General features: G+C 36.4%; 1 protein-coding gene and 9 non-coding genes across 10 annotated transcripts; 2 read left to right on the forward strand and 8 right to left on the reverse strand.

The window, feature by feature from the left end:
• The first annotated feature begins 112 nt into the window (after positions 1 to 112).
• Trnay-gua (transfer RNA tyrosine (anticodon GUA)) lies at positions 113 to 207 on the forward strand. The gene is made up of 2 exons: positions 113 to 149; positions 172 to 207. It is a non-coding gene; the product is annotated as a tRNA-Tyr (tRNA).
• Positions 208 to 751: 544 nt separating this feature from the next.
• Trnaq-cug (transfer RNA glutamine (anticodon CUG)) lies at positions 752 to 823 on the reverse strand. Its single transcript has one exon. It is a non-coding gene; the product is annotated as a tRNA-Gln (tRNA).
• A 92-nt stretch (positions 824 to 915) lies between these two features.
• Positions 916 to 987, reverse strand: Trnaq-uug (transfer RNA glutamine (anticodon UUG)). Its single transcript has one exon. It is a non-coding gene; the product is annotated as a tRNA-Gln (tRNA).
• An 89-nt stretch (positions 988 to 1,076) lies between these two features.
• Trnaq-uug (transfer RNA glutamine (anticodon UUG)) lies at positions 1,077 to 1,148 on the reverse strand. The gene has a single exon. It is a non-coding gene; the product is annotated as a tRNA-Gln (tRNA).
• A 380-nt stretch (positions 1,149 to 1,528) lies between these two features.
• On the reverse strand, positions 1,529 to 1,600 carry Trnaq-cug (transfer RNA glutamine (anticodon CUG)). The gene has a single exon. It is a non-coding gene; the product is annotated as a tRNA-Gln (tRNA).
• Positions 1,601 to 1,680: 80 nt separating this feature from the next.
• Positions 1,681 to 1,752, reverse strand: Trnaq-uug (transfer RNA glutamine (anticodon UUG)). The gene has a single exon. It is a non-coding gene; the product is annotated as a tRNA-Gln (tRNA).
• Positions 1,753 to 1,835: 83 nt separating this feature from the next.
• On the reverse strand, positions 1,836 to 1,907 carry Trnaq-uug (transfer RNA glutamine (anticodon UUG)). The gene has a single exon. It is a non-coding gene; the product is annotated as a tRNA-Gln (tRNA).
• An 83-nt stretch (positions 1,908 to 1,990) lies between these two features.
• On the reverse strand, positions 1,991 to 2,062 carry Trnaq-uug (transfer RNA glutamine (anticodon UUG)). The gene has a single exon. It is a non-coding gene; the product is annotated as a tRNA-Gln (tRNA).
• Positions 2,063 to 2,154: 92 nt separating this feature from the next.
• Trnaq-uug (transfer RNA glutamine (anticodon UUG)) lies at positions 2,155 to 2,226 on the reverse strand. Its single transcript has one exon. It is a non-coding gene; the product is annotated as a tRNA-Gln (tRNA).
• An 11,328-nt stretch (positions 2,227 to 13,554) lies between these two features.
• On the forward strand, positions 13,555 to 17,902 carry LOC132907769 (uncharacterized). The gene is made up of 8 exons (XM_060961168.1): positions 13,555 to 13,666; positions 14,190 to 14,252; positions 14,321 to 14,386; positions 14,468 to 14,509; positions 14,965 to 15,036; positions 15,122 to 15,249; positions 16,724 to 16,914; positions 17,551 to 17,902. Exons 2-8 carry the CDS (start codon positions 14,202 to 14,204, stop codon positions 17,745 to 17,747), a joined length of 747 nt encoding a protein of 248 aa, XP_060817151.1. The 5' UTR covers positions 13,555 to 13,666; positions 14,190 to 14,201; the 3' UTR covers positions 17,748 to 17,902.
• Positions 17,903 to 18,885: the final 983 nt, after the last annotated feature.

Below are 18,885 nucleotides of genomic sequence, written 5' to 3' on the forward strand. Positions count from 1 at the left end.
TAACTGGGTAAATATTATTGTTATTGTTTAATAAACAATTAATTTATTGATGATTAATAATTCTAAGATGACACCTCACGTTATATTTCAAAAATTAGAAGTGGACGTCAAGCCTTCGATAGCTCAGTTGGTAGAGCGGTGGACTGTAGTTGGAAAGTGGAGGACACGGATATCCATAGGTCGCTGGTTCGAATCCGGCTCGAAGGAATTTTTTTTATTTCGTGAATTATAATTTTGCATTAAATATTTGCATACAGATATCCACTTATAATCTTTTATATATATTTGTTAATGTTATTAATTAACTATTAAAGATACTGTACAATTTTACGCAAAAACTTATCTGGTCATAAATACAGTTATGAAATACAAAATCAATAAGAAGAAAAATTTACTGTGGAAACTTAATTGAATAAAATATATAGATTAAATTATAAGTTAATTCAAAATGATTCACTATATGAATAGAATTGAATCAGATCTAAAGAAATTTGATTTATTGTAAAGCTTCCTGTTTTCAACTAGATTATTTTTAGTAACATGTGTTTATATATTATAATATGTGTTCCTCTTGCTGAATATCACTTCTATAAATATTTAAATGAAAAGAAACATTAGTTAGTCACACAATCAAATGTTTTGTTGTTAGAATCATTGAAAAAATTATGAGAAATATTTGTGCAACATTGATCAATTAATTGATCAATGATTTTTCTATTAATACCAAAAAGAAAGCGATTGCAAAAAAAGCAGGTCCCACCGAGATTCGAACTCGGATTGCTGGATTCAGAGTCCAGAGTGATAACCATTACACCATGAGACCGCTTGGAAGGGGTAGTTTTTCTCACCCCTATCGAGGTTTTGAAAAATATTGCATTATTATAATAGAAATGATTTAGAAAAAAGATTTTTCTCAGGTTCCACCGAGATTTGAACTCGGATCGCTGGATTCAAAGTCCAGAGTGCTAACCATTACACCATGGAACCGGTTGGTTAACGATTTATATATACACATATTCTTTCTACAGATACATATATATAAATAATATATCGGCACAATCAAAAGAAAACTACTTAGGTTCCACCGAGATTTGAACTCGGATCGCTGGATTCAAAGTCCAGAGTGCTGACCATTACACCATGGAACCTTACATACGATCGATTTTTTAATATTACATCGTATTGAACTTTGTTTTATTTCAAATGTTAATATTTTTATAAAATTTAAGTTTATATATTTCGTACTAAAATTTGAAATAATAATTTAAATATTGTTTCTATCTCTAAATTGTATTAGTTACTTATTTTATAAAGATTTTCTCACCGTTATGTAGTTTGTTAAAAAGATTTAATAATTTATATAAAACTTCATTTTATAGTCTATAGTTATAGTTCATAGTCTAGCAATGGCAGCTTCAAAAACTATAACTTTCCCGTGAAACCTATTGCACGAGCAAAATATACAAATTCTTAGACTGTAAAATTAATAACTTATTGTTTAAAATTTTCAAAATGTAAAAAATATTGAAGGTCCCACCGAGATTTGAACTCGGATCGCTGGATTCAGAGTCCAGAGTGCTAACCATTACACCATGGAACCCTGTATTTAAACAATTTTCAAGCTACTTTCTTATTTTACTAATATTTTTTCCAAAATTGCAATAAATGATGCAAAAATGTAGGTTCCACCGAGACTTGAACTCGGATCGCTGGATTCAAAGTCCAGAGTGCTTACCATTACACCATGGAACCAGTTGTTGAATTATTATTTATTTCAATTTTTAAATTGATAAATTATTTATTAATGTTTAAATGATTTTTTGAACCAAAAATGAAGGTTCCACCGAGACTTGAACTCGGATCGCTGGATTCAAAGTCCAGAGTGCTTACCATTACACCATGGAACCAGTTGTTGAATTAGTATTTATTTCAATTTTTAAATTGATAAATTATTTATTAATGTTTAAATGATTTTTTAAACCAAAAATGAAGGTTCCACCGAGACTTGAACTCGGATCGCTGGATTCAAAGTCCAGAGTGCTTACCATTACACCATGGAACCTCTTGTTTAATTAACTTTTTACGCCTCCTATTGTTGTTGAAACATTTGTTCAACTTTATAATAAATTATTGCAACGGTAAATGCAAAAGTATAGGTTCCACCGAGACTTGAACTCGGATCGCTGGATTCAAAGTCCAGAGTGCTCACCATTACACCATGGAACCTCTTGTTAATAATATTCTTGTCAATAAATGACAATTATCAAATTCGCATTCGATATTGCCAGCTATTACATAGGTCACGATTACCAAGAAATCCGCGTGTCTTATCGGAGTTTTAACTCTTCTCCAATGCGCATTCTACTTATCTGCCATAATCCTCCACTTCCTTTTTCAGTTATTATCAGCATTTTTTCCCAACAAACCAAACTTACACACACGCACATAATAAAAATCTCAGAAATAAAACGCCTACCTTGTTAAGGTTATTTGATGTATGTGGAATCAAAGAAACGCGCGGATAAATTGTAAGGTATTGTAAGTGAATATTAAAGTACAAAGTGTGGAATACAATGTAAACTGGTCCAGATCCGCACGCTAGCAATGTTACTCTGAGACTAAAAGAACCCTGAAGCCAACGTCGCACATGTACCGCTTATGGTCTGTCACCGACGCATTCTTTTGTCTATGCGCTATGACCTCAGCACTTGAGAAAACCGAAGACCAGATGTAGAGTTTTCTTAGAAGTGGTGATCACTTCAACATACCTAAAACATAAAAATCATCAAATTACCAGCCTTTAAATCGTTCTTCAACTTGCTCCAATCCTCCACCCTCACCAATGTACCAATCAATTCCACAATGACATTCAACAATCTCGATCGACGAACAAGCCACCAATCCTCCCTACTTTCCGAGTCGTTCGTCTCAGCCCGGAAACCACTTGAATTAATTTCCAGTCAAAGCATATTCTCTGTTCGGACGGCGCGACGCGTTCTCCTGCTTGACGTCCAATCAGGTCGAGCAACCCCATAGCCGCGGATACCCAGGCTCCGTTTGACCCTCGATCGGCCTGCGACAGCTCCGATTCCATTTCTCTGTTATACTTTCGTTCACAATGGCTCTTCTTACGGTTCGCTGATCCTTGACTGACAGCATCCCAGGCAGGCGGCACGTTCGTTCTAGGTGCGGTCCTGTCAACCTCGGATGACAGCCGACAGAGCAAGTGTTATTGTTCAATCGGATTTTCGGGCCACGGGGATGATTCAGCCACCGTTCACGCGGACACGCTCGATGCATTTAATTAATTTGATAATTGGGCGCCGCGCTTAAGCACGCGGCGCCTGGAACAGAGAGGAATGTAAATCTATGGGGCGATTTATGACGCTGCACTTGCAAGAGATTTTTGTTACTTCATTGCGATAGTTAGACTGCGAATGTTTATGCATTTTCATACTTTGAAGGATGCAGCTCGAGAGATGTAGCGTTAAGAGAGATTTGTTCCATCAACTAAATATCATAGTAAACGCTTTATCTTGAGTATTCGTATATTTTTGTGTGGTAAGGTGCATTTTATACTTTACCTTTTTGAAATAATAAGCGGATAAACATTCGCAGTCTAGCGGTGGTATTAGCGGAGAAAGAAAGGAAAGAGAGTTTCGTTTAAACACGAGGCACTTGGAACGGGGACGTCTAGCTTATGGGACAATTTATAAGAGAAAGATTGTGCCAGATTTTCGTTACTTTTTTGTGATGGTATTTTTAAAAACAAAGACAAAAGGGAATTTTAAACGTACATTATTATACTATAACTAGTAGTCAGGAGCAAGGCTCGCAACATGCTAAAATTGTATTATGAAAAACGATCTATATTCTGATTTATCGTCGAATGGAAATTAAGCAGCTTTACAAGGATAACCCCTGTTGTAGTCCCGCAATTCCATGATCTAATTAAAAATGCACTTGCAGAATTTTATAATATAAGAAATACTTCGTTAAAAAAGTATTGTATTGAACAGTAATTGGATTTCGTTAGAGTATTCTCTGGGTTTTCTGAACAAAAGCAAACATAGAGAAAAGTCTCTTTTGCTATGAACCATTCGATAATAAAATCGAACTGCTAGGAAAATTGCAAAGAAGGGAAAATGGGAACTTCATTTTTCTGTCGAAAACGTGGATCTTTAATATCGAAAGTTTAGGATGATAATCAAAAGTTGAAAGGATTTGTAGAATTCTCATATTTACAGCGTAACGCGAGTTCTAAATTACACAACGCGGAGTGCCCTTTTGCTAGGGGGAATTTCGCAAGAATTTCTTTGCCTCTTATCGAGTAAGCAAGCTGCTTTCCTTCGGAGACCCAATGTTCCACCGAGCATGAAATAAGTGTACACACGCGGAGGAAAGGGACGATAAAGCGAATTTCGAAGGGAACAAGACACGAAGGAAGCGGTCGTTCTCGAAAACGCGGATCCTCCCCGTCCAATCGAATCCGCAGATAAAAAGAATCTGTCCCCGTTGTAAAACCATAAAGGTGTAATCGTGATCGTACAAGGGAAAGGAAGTAAAGAAAACAGCGCGATATATGTTCGCCATTTGTGCAGACAGGATTTACAACTTTGCGCAACAGTGCAAACAGAATGACGTTTAACGCTCGTTATTTAAACAGGATGGATATCTTTGATGTTCGTCGCAGGAAATTGACACGAAAATTTACCAAGAAATTACGCTTGCATATCGATTACAAGATTAAGTATCGATTCGGTTTTTGGTTATTACATTACCAGTATCGTATACTGCCAAAAAAACATTTTACTTATTACTGAAGACTACACGGGGAAAATATGAGTCCATTTTTGATTCTATGGTTTTTTATCGGTTGTTGGGAAAAGAAGTATTTCAATATGAAATAGTTGAGAAAACCTATAACCTGATAAATTTCAGGGTATAAAGCTTGTAAAAATAGATGACATATCTATGTGTACTGTTTTCTAAAAAACGAATAATATTTGTTTAGTTGCTATGTTAGTATAATTTAATTAACAATAGTCTACATTAGTATTACTAATGTATTTTTTAAGTGTACCAGAAGACAAATATCTACATTTATACAAACACATATTTAATTCCTCAACAAAGTGCAAAGATAGTTTTGATATGAAAGTGTTTAACAATAAGTAGGCTTTTAAAATTATTCTATAGAATACGAGAAATGTGACTTATCATATTTTTCATCCTTGTGTTCTTCGTTTATTTTATAAGAATCTAAGTTCCATTTCTCTAATCATATTCATAAAAATCTGAATTCCTGACAATATCAATAAGTACCAATACATCCTCCGTCCTAATTCTCTAAATTTAAAAACTTGAAGTCGTAGTTTTCCTAGACTTCAACGAAATTCACTCACTTTTCCAATTTCACCACAAAATATGTTACTTCTCTTGACTTTCCCAATTTCACGAAAAAGTGGAATTTCTAACCACTTTCCATCGTTCCATCAAAAAAGTGGCATTACTGCTCGTCTTTCTCAATTTCATCACGTGACGTATATCACTGGGTCATCAGATTCCGCGGAACCATTCACCAAAAACCTGGCGACAAACGTGTACTAAAGTACACTCGCCTTGCGGCTTCTTTTCTAATTAATGCGCGACTAGCGTCAATCATTGACCTGTGTGCCTCGCACGGAATAAAATATTCGACCACGCGTCATCCCGAGGCACAATGCAGGAAGTGCTCGGTAGCGTGGCGCATCCCGTTGCACAAAAGCCGCGTGCAACCGGTGCAGTTGCTCTCCCTTTTACCCTCTTTTTGCCATATCCTTCTCCCTCTTCGAAAGCTAAACAGAGAGATGCCCCGGCGGCGCGTTTCTCCCGCTAATGAATTCCTCTTTATGCCAGCGAGTAATTGGTACCTCGCATTATTCTCAATCAGCGAGGCTGTCCTCGCGACGTAGTAAGGATCGCGAGCTAGGGAGCGACTGGATCGAAAGAATCACCGTTTCGTGGCAGAGAATGAGAGAGTCGAAGAGGAGACACCGCGAATGACAGGGACAAAGGAAAGCAGAAATGCAGTGGAAAAAAAAGGGAAACGTGGAAAGAAGCTGTGAAAGTTAAGGAAAGAGGGAGGAAAAGAGAAAACTCTGTACGGGAGTTAAGGGAAAAAGGAGGAGAGGAAACGATGTGAAGGGGTCGAGAGTGAAAAAGGAAGAGAAAAAATATACGGGGTGATCCATGTAACTGTTTCAAAGTGTAACTTTATTCTTAATGTGGTTTGAGACGTGATACGCTACTCTTATGCTTATGCTGGTTAACGAAAGTATTCGGAACACTTACAGCATAAAAAAGTTTAAAACCGATACTTGCGTGGAATTGTACAAGTGGAATTTGTGTTAGACATTGTTTTCTGTGCCAAACCCATATGTCTATTATAGGACATCCATTTGTTTTACAAATTTTATGAAGACATTATGTATGTTATACGAAACCTTTGAAAATTTTATTATCGCTGTAATAAGCTAAACATATGATTATGTTAGTTAAATTTGAAATCAATTCGTAAATATATATAAAAAATAGTATTATTTATTGAATAGTGAGAAGGTTCGATTTATATAAAAAAATATTCACTTTAGCATTTAAGAAGTAATACGATTATTGTTGTAAAGAATCTATAATCCTACAAATGTTGCAGTCTTTCAAACGTTCGTCTTCTTCCTTTGAAATTTTTCTTGAAGTGCGTTAATAACGGAGTTACGACTGAAACAATTCTGTAGACCACCCTGTAGAGAGGAGTGAAAGAGGGAGAGCGAATGGAGGAGAAGGAACGCGGGAAAACCACACAGAAAAGTGCATCAGCGGAGGAAGAGATTCGCTGATTTACGAGCGGCAGTTGCTGGGAGGGCATTAATATTCGTGACGGAATATTAAACCGCGAGCGTCAATGGGCAGAGCTTCAAAGAGATTTTCCGGCCGCACAGGGAAAAGTCGAGAGATAGAAGGCGGGTGGCAGATCAACGTTCCTGCAAGATTATGAGATTCTCGTTAAGTGCCACGTGTAAAGAGTTCTTTCATACGCAGCCTCGACCCTGCCTGCATCGTCGTTCTCTCCTCGTCGTTATCCACGATAACGTTCGAGTTCGTAAAAAATAAATCGTCGCATAAAACGACACAGAGAGATATATCGATTTATCGTTGGTTTTATTTTTCACGTCGGAATTTTTTGGACGGTCAGAGACATGTGAAGGTATGGGTTTTTCACGCGATGGATTTTATATCTTGCCGGAGATATCGCGGATATTTATTCCATAATTCGCTTGGTTCAACATTTCCCTGGGAATTCGGTTGGATCGGGGGGGGGGGGGGGTCGAAATTAATTCGAGCATTTTTCGACGCTGTCCCTCTTGATAACGTTTTATTACGTGTCACGCGATATTGCGCTTTTTATTATTGTTTCCTTTCCACAGGCTGACGAATAGAAAGCATGACGGAAAATAATTTTGCTTGCTGAGTGGAAAATTCGATTCGATGACGAGACTAATTGCATGTGAAATGGAAAATGAATGCATTACGATCCATTCGATTTGCAAAATATATTATGAGCCGATATCAAACTATAACACCCAAATCGATTCTCTTTTATCAAATATACTTAATTATAGGCAAATGGCCAAGCAGGCCATAGAAAAAGCAACTCGACCATCTACAATCTACAGAGAAATTCTGTAATATATTGATTATACAGTAATGGACTAGTTGCTATTTATACAAAATCTTATAGCGTACTGTTTACACTCATTGTCATAATTTTTCTAATTTTCTAATTCGGTAATTCGATAACCGATACCTGTATTCATTAATTAACTAGCATTGTTAAATCATGGGGTGATTTCAACAGGAGAAAAACTCTTCGCTAAACATCAATTACTTATCGCAGAAGCAAGAATTCCATCGTGAAACGTCGAAATCTCGCCTGGAGCGTTGCAACGTCCCGGATTCGAACAAGGACATTAATGAGATAAGGCCGTCAGAGAGGGTAGTCCTGGTAATAATGAGGAACATTTTTATAACGAGGATCACCATCGCGAAATCATCTCCTGGGAAAAAAGGGAGAAAACGGAAGGAGGCTGCAGCACGACATTTCTCTATCCAACATCATCCTCCATTCTCCGTCGTCGTCGTCGTCGTCGTCGTTGTCGCGGGGAGACTTAATTATCTAATTAATTAACCTCAATCAGAACGATGAGTAATTTCTCGGTTCGCTGGCGCCTTTGCCAACGTCGAGACTTTCTTGTCACGCCGACTGTGGCCCCGAATTACGGATGAGTTCACGGCAAATCGATTATGTCCCGATGCTATTGCCCGCCTCTATTTAGGCGCAGCATCCACAGGATCCACAATCCTCCGGCGTTATCCTGTTTTCCCTGGCCGACCAATTTGCTCCTGCCAAGCCAGCCCTCATCCCACCGATCCGTTCTCTATATCTGTTCGCCTTTATCTTCGCCTCTTACACGCCGATCGCGCGATAACTCGCTCGTGAAACGACCAGACGACGCGAGTTTGTTTTACCGGGGGTTCTCTCGCCTGAAAATTGCGTTTGCACCCCGTGCAACGTTCTCGACATGCTCTGTTCCAAAGGAAGGCAACCCGCTGGAACGAATCTTTGCCAGACTTTGGCAAAGTTAAGGTATTATAAATTTTAAGGGGATTTTTATTCGAGGAAATAATAGATTGTAGTTTGAGTGCAAAATTAATATCTATGAATGGAGTCGGAGGAGGAAATTAAAAATTGCGAAATAGAAAAAGGGAATTTTATAACAGTTCATAAATAAAACTTCATAAATTGGGAAGAAGAGAAAAGTGATTACGTTACCAACGTCATATTTTTAAATGTATTTTAAAATAAAGCATAAGTCGTATGATATATCGTGAGCATAGGTTGCAATAAGTAAAAAGGTCATTTATTTTTTGAGAAATTCAACACTGACAGGAGAAAGAGGAAGGATATAATAAATCACTTCAACTTCGAAGATCGAAACAGGCAAGTGTTATACGAAAATTGTTTGTTAATATATAGTTTTGTGAACAATACAAACCCGATCTATAGTTTAAAGAATCAACTTCCAGGATGTAGGAAGGCGTCATAAAGATCTCCAAAAATTTTTCCCACAAATATTAATTTCATCAACTGCCTACCATTTTCATAATCGAAAAGCACAGTCGCTAATAAGAGCAGCTAGGTCCAATCCCTAATTCCAAATCGTTCAACTCAATCAGCCACCCTCTTCGAAATAACAACACCGCCCCCGAAGATGCTCGAATTCCTACTGGCAACTATAGTCCAGGATCCGGTGCCGACAAAAGCGATCCACCCCCTTGGTATCAGTGTAACTGACGTTTTTGACGCGTCAAGTGGATCCAGCCACGGCTAGAGTTTCGTTTAACACACACAGGCACGCAAAACTGAGATACTCGTCGATCCATATCGGCTACTGTTTTACATAAACATCGACTCGTCAGCGACAGGGGCGGAAATCGCAAGCGGAAGGGTGGCAAAAGGGGAACGGTGATTCGTCTAAGTGATCTCAAGTGTTTTCGCAGTTGACTCGCGGCGTGTTTGCACGGCGAACGAAGCTTTTTAAGGTTGGTTTAACCCTGGCCCCGGGCCCCATTTTCGGAGCTAACTTCGTATTTAGTTAGTCAACCCCGAGGCCGCGAGGCGCGATGGGAAACGACAAGTGGCGTCTTCCCTCTTCGAACGGTGGACGATTGTCGTGCCATCGCCACCGTCTTTCATGTGCTAATTCCTGTTTATTTAATCGAATGCTGACGTCGATCGCCCCGGGATTAATTTCTAATATGCTTTAACGTGACCCGACTAGATTGTTTGCACAAACGCGTTTGTCTAGCGTTTAGGTGGACGAGAGATTTGTTAGCGTTGTGGATGATCTCTTTCCAAGGATGGAGAAGCGTGCAGATCGTACAAAAGTGGGATAAGACCATTTTTGTTAATTTGCTGACTTTTATGTCACTCGATGACTAGTTTCAATATTACGGTCAAAGGAGGAAATAATATGACAGATTCGAAGATATAGGGAGAGATGATAAATCCACGATGTTTTGTATTAGGTTTTAATTCTTATGTTAACTAGATTGATATTAGACTGCATAATTAACGTATTACTCACAATTTCTTTTATTCTATATTTTTTCTTCGTTTCTTTTAGTACCATTCTAGCGTTTTTGTTCGAACACGGATACCGGTGGATTGGTCGACGAAGAATCGATATCGTAGCGACGCTTCTTGTTTGTGAAACGATGCGAGACAGATCGCGCGAGCGAACTGTCGCGGCGTACTGAATTTTTTACCACGCTTTGTTCGATGTCACGTTCACTGCTAAATTATAGTTTTGTTTGGGCTGTTCGTTCGCGCGAAACGGTGATCCTTGACCGAGACGATTCATATTGCGACATTTGAATGAGGATTCGCGACACAAAACGAAATTCGTTAGCCACGTTCGCACAACAGGTTCACATGTCCGTATACCATGTTCACACGTTATGGGCACCATTCTCGTGTTCCACATTGTGTTATCTGAATGAGAATTCAGGACAAAGGTAGAAAAATTCATACAATGTGGAGTTTTCCTGAAACTTGATACCTTCTCGATATCATCTCCGGATGATGTACAATGAATGAGTGAGCTAATATTCAAGTGATGAGATCGTGATGGAGAAACGATTTTTACTAACCCTCCATCGATTTTTAGGATTAGGTTATTTAAGTTATTATAATTATGTATGTGAAATTATAATTGATATCTGTATTATCTACAGACTGACGATATCATCGAATAATAAGATCAAAATCGAACAATGATTATTCCGATTTTTGTTCACTTCATGTCACGCTGTGCGATTGTGAGATTCAATTGCGCGCGTTAATTCCGTACACGCGGTCTTTTTAATCCGATTGATGGACTTCGTTTAAATTTCAGTATTTAATTAAAGTTATTCGAAAACATTAAATAACAAATAAGATTATTTGAAATATTTCGAAACATTCGATTGGCTCAATTCTTATGATTTCTTTGGAAGAATTTTAGGTAAATGTTAGATGATCGTTGCTACTTTGCAATGTCATATCATATAATATTGAAATATTATAAATAATATGTATTTAAGAGCCCTCTACAAGTATACAAAACTGAAATTTAAATTTCACATAACCTTTGTTTGTTTAAATATCGAATCTCTGATCGATACCACGAATATAATTTCTTCGTTGAAAGTCAAGGGGTTAAAATGAAATTTCTGCCATATAGCAACGTAGATAATTACTCTTCTTCCATTCTTCGCTTCGTATCGTTATAATATTAATTAGCTTCGAAGCAAGCATTTTAAACCGTTTAAACATCTCCATCATAGTGCTTTACATTACAAGCAGATATCGTGTTCTACATTAAACAAACATTAAACCAATTAAAACGCAAGCCCACATGTTATAAATCAATAAACGTGTTCATAATTTTCATTCACCGTGCTCGCCCTCTTCATTATCGATATTACACTCACACGTCCTTCCAAAACGCGTTTCGATTCTTCTTTCATCCCTCAACCACCCCGTATCACGATACAGACATTGTAAAATTAGTGATATTAAGCGGATCGTTCGAATAAATTCTCGTTGCTGACGCATTAAAATTATCGTATTTCGGCGATTTTTTCATCAGACGATGGAAAATTACACGCAAACACGGGAAAAGCATTTGTATTATTAATGCAGAATTCGACGATAATTTCGAGGCCGTAGTTTCGAGATCGAACCTCGTGAAATTGCGAAGGCTGACTCGCTAAAAGCACTTGGACGCCACGGATCAATTAGCATCTTCATAAATTACTGTTGAATTACTTTACGAGCTGATTGTGATAAAATCGCTAGAATACGTCTCATTACGAGTCGACTCGCTTAACGAATGATAACAAGGAATTACGCGACTAAGCTTAACCATCTCTATTAAACGTGTACATATACGTTCTCAAATCGAATATCTAATTATTTACTAATTAGGAAATAAGATCATGTACACGCGAAAGTCTTGCACTTCCTTTCCTCTTTTTATTTTTTTCTATTTCTTTCTATTTCTTCCTGTTCTATTTTCCCCTCATTAATTTCCTTCGACAGCTGCCGCTGTCGCAGCTTATTATCGACGGCATTGTCAACATGGCTGGTGCATCATTATATCACGAATCGACCAAGCGATAACGCGACGATTGCGAAATTAAGTCAGCCATTGAAGCTGCCGTGAACAGGGTTTAATAATACGCGATTATCGGCGGATCACTCCTTTGGCCAACGGATACAAGTAAATTATGTCCCCTGTTAATTAATGACACCCCCAATAATGTGTTATTAGTTTCTTTATGGAATTTGGTTTAATCGATACCTTAATTGAAATTTAGTCCGTTATAGCGTTCGTTGGGTGTAAAATTTCACTTTAATTACATATTTAATGCTTTTGCTCGAACGTATGTTTCTTGAGATTTTCTTTTAGAATTTAATATTACGTTGTTGTTTGGACGATGGTAATTATCGTAAACGATCGATACCGTTCTTTGTGGTTAGATCTAATTGAATTCGAATCTTGATAGCGATATAAAAATTATAAAAAAAATAGCGTGACTCACCGGTGGTTCACGTTATCGCATAAAATGAAGCTGTTGCGAACCACCAGTGAGTCACGCCACACGTTGGTCGCGCTAGTTTATGCTGTGAAATGAGCGTTAAGACTGAATAACTCGTTTCAAAATAACATACGTCGCACGTGAGAATTAATTAACATTATTATTCTAATGCTTCGTTCTTGAATTAATAGGTAAGCTGGTAATCACGAGATTTAGACAGAGTATAATCTTGTTCCTTTAATAATAGCAATGCCAGGTGAATGCCTTCGATTTGAAGCAATCTATCAAATGTTATTTTCCAATTTTAATAACGAGAATGTAATTCGTTGAAAAATAAGAATATAAAATACCATACAATATCTTTTCATTCTTTGAACGTTTGCTTTCGAAACTATATCAGAATTCATTTTTAGATACCATAAATCAAACACTCAAAAGATATAAAGTAACATGAGAACATAGAACAAGATAGAATACTTACGAATATAAAATACTTTCTTTGCTTGTTAAATTTTGCTTTATTATTTTCAAATGTCATAAATATTCGATTACTCGATAGTCGATTATTCAATCGTTACTCGATTCAGAACGTCCGTGATGTGACATCTGGCAGATTTTTGTCTCTCGTTTATCGAAGAGACGTGTCTCGTGTCGAGTATTTCTCTATCGACGATATTTTTCATCCTTCGTGAGGAATTTTCGAAATCCTTAGCAATCCCGTCTAATGGATTACATTCGCGGGGATGTTCTTACAAAAGCAGAGCTACTTCTCCCGGCTGGCAAAGTCCTACCCGATTCTAAAGCTCGTTGATGTATACGATCGTCAAGTAAAGACCGTGAAAATCACGACACATCGCGTGATTTCTACTGACTTCCGTTTCTTATTGCGCCACAGTCGTTCATACGGGTGTACGTGTTGGACAACGTCTACGTTTGCATTCTGGTGCACATACTTTTTTACGTTGCTCTGTGGTACGCCACTACGGTAAGTACAACTGTAAATTTTACTGAGGAAATTTAGGACAAATTTTTTCAACATTTGGAGGTAATCCAAAATTACCGTACAACAAAATTTCCGCTGTCGTATTGTACTTTGATATTTTTCTTGTAATTTCTCTTCCATAAAGCTTGAAGAGTTCAAATCGAACATTATAATTGTTAAAATTTATCAATCGCAACCAATCTTTTTCGAAAACTATAATAATTTACCGATAATTTTAATCGAATCGTCAATAATCTAGAACAATTAATTACAGTGTTTGGTGCGACCGCGATGATTTTTTTTAACGCTTCTATTACCTTCGAAAAGATTTGTGTCAACATTTCTAGACTTCTTATTTAGTAATTTAGTATCACACTAATTATAGAAATTGAAAATTTAATTAAATATATATTTATTTAATTTATATTTAATTTAATTATATTTATATATATATATTTAATCATATAAATTATTAATTATTTAATTAATTAGTGTTTAGGAGGCTTAATTTGTTTCTTAATTGTAGGTGATAAGAAAAATGGAGAAGGCGAATAGGGAGATGCTAAAACTCATGGAGGAGAACAGAACGGTGCGTCGACTGATTGATAATAATAGAAATTCAATCATATCGATTTCTCGTTTAAACGATTTTTGCAGAGACTGGAAGACGTAGTGGCGTTGAAAGATAAGAAAACAGAATACGACGAGGCGGTGGTTAAAGTGGTTAGTGTCTAGAAGAAACTTTCAGTTCTTTCAAAAAACACAATAAACAATGAATAAATGAATCTCATTAAACACTTTCAGAAAGAAGCGCAGAGATTAACATCGCAGGAACTGGAAGACGAGGTAACTGAAAGTTCAACCGCCTCGTTAATGTTATAAATATGGCTAACGTTTCTCATCTTTTTATTCTACTTTATTTATAATTCTACCTATAACAATTTAATTCTATAATTAGTAAAAATATAGGTGCATGTAAACGAAATATTTTCAATTACAAAAAAGGGGTAGTTTCCATTGTGATTTCCAGGAAAAGTAACTTACAACCTTCGAATTTTTATTCTTCGATCTCGTTCTCGTTTCGATACACAAAAATCTGACAATTTTAAAAAGAATTACAACGTAACATAATCTTCCATACTATCTTAAAGGTTACGAAACTTTTTAACTACAGAAAAAGAAAGAAATTAGTTGCAAAATAATCTCAAAGACGAAGCAACCATGGAATTAAGTTTCCAAAACTCGTAGCCCCATAAGATTCATTTATTTTATCAAATCTCAACAAAATTATTATAATTCAGATGCAACGTCTAAGCACGGAGCTGATCAACGCAGAGGACAAGCTACTGGAACTGGAGAAAGTGGTGAAGAAAGTATCGAAAAAATATCTCTTCTATATGAAACATAACATTGAAATTCCTTCTATAGCGAAATTCCTCGATTGTCGTTAATTCGTAGTTGATTTCCAGTACATGTCCAGCGGAGAATCGTGCAAGAGTTTTGCGGGCGATGTCGCTGACCGAGAAAACGAACGCACGGGACCGTGTTTTGGCGAAGGACGAACAGTCTCGCTCGAGAATCTCAAGGTACGTTTCAATTAAACTGTGTGCACCGATTTTCCCTACGTGACGGTGTTCTGTAATTGTCAAGAAAATGAAGACGGGGAGGGCGGTTTACCTCTTACTACCGGTTGCGTCAGTCGTTGTAACAGCTTGGGCCAGCGTTCCCAAACCGCCAGCAAAACGGAGACGAACAGATTGTTCAGGAATTCTGTTAGGGAACTCGCGACCACCGGGACGCGACGTGTAAAGTTATTTCGGTGTCTGGCGAACGAAATTGGGGAAAACCATAGGACTCTCGGTTAGTTAAGACGCATTCAACGGAATAGTCGAGGCTTTCGAACCCCGTGGAAGAGTTAATGCTGACGCCGATAGGATTGTCGTCGTATTATTGTTAGGATTATTGTGTGTCCTGATTACATAATGTATCGATAATTCGCTTGGATAATGGACTACGATAATCCTTTATTGATAATAATTAGTTTGTAGATGTATATACAAATTTGCGGTACTAGGAATACGATCGAAGAAATTGAATGTAAATAGAGACTTGCTTCGTTCCTTAAATGTTATAAGTATTCTGCTTTGTATGTTTTGCATACTTTTGCTAATTTTCATAGTGGAAACATAGTGTTTACTCTGACATTATCTTGTTATAAAAAATACTTTTCGTTCCTCTTCGATTACTTTATTATTTTATTTATATCACTTCGATAGGTTAGATTAGATATAATAAGAACTGGAGAAATTAACGTCAATGTTTGAAGAAAAGTATTATTGTTGTAATGGGTATAGATATTCTACGATTGTAAATGTTGAGGTTATTAGATTATGTGAATACAAAAGAACGCGTGGATAAATTGTAAGGTAGAAAATATATATTTTGAATATTGAAGTGTAAATACAAAGTTCGGAATATAATATGAGCTGATCCAGATCCGCACGCTGACAGTGTTACCCTATGACTGAAAACCCTGAAGCCAACGTCGCCTATCTATCTGTCGATGGCTTCAGTGCTTGAGAAAACTAAAAGACCAGATGTAGAGTTTTCTTAGAAGTGATGACCACTTCAACAGTAAATAATTGGAGGTCATTCAAAACTGACAGGCGAGAATTAAATGAATATACATAAAAATGCTAATTGGAAATAGTATTTATTTGAATTTTGAACGACTTAGTAAAATTATTTGCATGTTCTTTACTTTAAAGAAATTTAAAGAAAGGTTTCGTGGTATTCTATGTAAATTAATTTTCTTTTTTAATAACCGTCTCTGTGTTCTATAAAAAGAGTATGCTCTCCAGAGAGAATATAAAAGAAGAAACTCCCATTTCTATTTTTACATTTCCCGTAAATGGATGAGCACCTGCAATCTATTTAGTAATAATTATAACATCTAAGAGGTTCGTTATCGAACGCATTGTGGAACTCATGAAAATTTCCATTGAATTCGAATTAACATTAATGGAAATTAATAGAAATATGTTTTACATTGTGTTTTAGATACTCGAACCGTCATTTCCACCGCCGCAGCCACCGGAACCTCCACCTAGGAAGTACGGGATCTTTGTCTCTCGACCTCCTGGCCAACGTCGTCCACCTCCCGCAGTTACAGCTGCGACTGCACCCCCAAAAATCGGACACAAGTAACTACGCATCCGTGGAAGCTTCCGAGGAATCCACGATTTATCACCGTAAGCGCTATTTTATCCATTCTATAACCTTTTTCTTATACAGAATTTATATTTCTAGGTAAATAAAAACGTTTCTAAATATTGCAATTAAGTTATGTCCCTGGTAATATTTGATTCTTATATTACGTCCACGAAATATTAAATGCACAACATTTTTTATTTTATATTATTTTATAGATTTACGTATGATCCGTTTTGTAGTAGTAGAATAAAATGGATCAAACGTAATCCAATAAAATAATATAAAACGAAAAATGTCGTGCATCTACTACTTCCTTATAAAACGAGAAGAGCTTTTGTGACAACCTAATTTGTCGTAATTTGTCGTCAAATTAGATAATTATTACTTATACTAATTTCTACGAAAAGAAGAGAGTAAAATACCACCGATTTACTTTCTCTTTTCCCTACTAGCAAAACGAGTAGACGAAGTATCACTTGGCAACATAATCGAGATTACCATAACTTTTTCAAATATTTTATAAATTACTGACAGAAATTATGAGTTTATGTATACAAACGTGAATCATAGCAATTTGCATACATGCTCAGCAAGTTGCATACATTATGTTAGACACGGCCTTTCGAATATCTTTTCGTGTCGAATATGACTTTTATTATTCTTAATGATTTCAGAGCCTAATAAATTCATGTGGAGTGCTGGAGATTGTCGACGAGACGATAGACGAAGAAAACGATCAGGAAAATTCGCTAGTAGTGGCATTTCGACGCGTTTTAATGTGAAAAAATTGCACGAGTCTCTGAAGAATGTGACACCTTTTACCAGATCGTTGTTGGGTCTCGTTACAATTTTCACGCAGAAAAGATCTTAAATATACTGCTTACAAATAGACTATATAATATATTTCTTAAATATATCAATTACAATTACTTGCAATAAATTGAATAATATATAGGAAATATTACACACTACCTACATTATATTTATCTTCTTTATACATAATTATATTACTTATATAAAATATTGCTGGCCCCTTTTTAGGGGAATTGACTTGTTGGGATTAAGCATCTCTGATATGAACATTTGTAATTTCTACCCACTTTTATTAATTCCGGATACGGAAAAATTGCATATCCGAATAACAAGACTTTCTCATTTATAACACTTACCGCTAACAACAAATTACATAAGTAAACCGAACGAATATAAGTGCGTAATGTATTCGCGAACATTAGCTAACATAAACTTCTTACCATGACAACAGTTCAGTGCTTATTCAACGAAATTGCAGATTTCTGCCAAGTCATTCATCTATCCATCAGTATACATTGAATATTTACTTCGTTAATCATAATTTGCAAAATTAATTACCACGTTTACGTCGAATACTAATGTCAAGAAAAAACAATATTCGACGTTGTTGATTATCAGACTTTTTCTCACGCGATTATAGCAATTACGAAATACGCTGACGTCTTTACAGACGTGTGTCAGAGTGCAACGCGTATACGATGACTCTGTGGGAAAGTGAAATTAAAAATAGGTTCTAGTTTCAATACATATTGCGTAGAAAAGTGGCAATTAAAGCAAAATCAATTAACTGAACTTAAAGGAATTTATAAAAATTTATTATTATGGAAATTTATAAAGTAAAGCAAACGTATCTATATGGACTTCGAAGATAGTACGTGACTGATCTTTTGTCCGATCTGGACGCGCACGTATCATTGCCCTTGGGCAAACTGGTTTACTCGAAGAAAAATTCTTTTTGTTCTACGTACACAGGATATATCGTGGAACTGGAAAATACATTTATTCAGGATTGTGAGAGCAAGCATCGTATTACATGTGTAGAACTGTTGTTGAAAAATAATTTCTCCATATAAATGTTTATTTCGTTGTGTATCAAGATATAGAAGAATAAGAAGAAAATTTTGATGTTGTTAATGTTGACAGAACAATAACATATTTGATGCTTGTATTTAACAAAATGTTATTTGTTACTAACG

The sequence above is a fragment of the Bombus pascuorum genome, chromosome 6, assembly GCF_905332965.1.
Source record: "Bombus pascuorum chromosome 6, iyBomPasc1.1, whole genome shotgun sequence".
In the NCBI taxonomy this organism is placed as follows: domain Eukaryota; kingdom Metazoa; phylum Arthropoda; class Insecta; order Hymenoptera; family Apidae; genus Bombus; species Bombus pascuorum.

What these genes read in the sequence shown, in the direction of transcription:
- LOC132907769 (XM_060961168.1), top strand. Translation starts at nt 14,202, where the DNA reads ATGGAGAAGGCGAATAGGGAGATGCTAAAACTCATGGAGGAGAACAGA. An exon ending in TGGAGAAAGTGGTGAAGAAA is followed by an intron (nt 15,037 to 15,121) that starts GTATCGAAAAAA and finishes GTTAATTCGTAG; the next exon opens with TTGATTTCCAGTACATGTCC. An exon ending in GGAATCCACGATTTATCACC is followed by an intron (nt 16,915 to 17,550) that starts GTAAGCGCTATT and finishes TAATGATTTCAG; the next exon opens with AGCCTAATAAATTCATGTGG.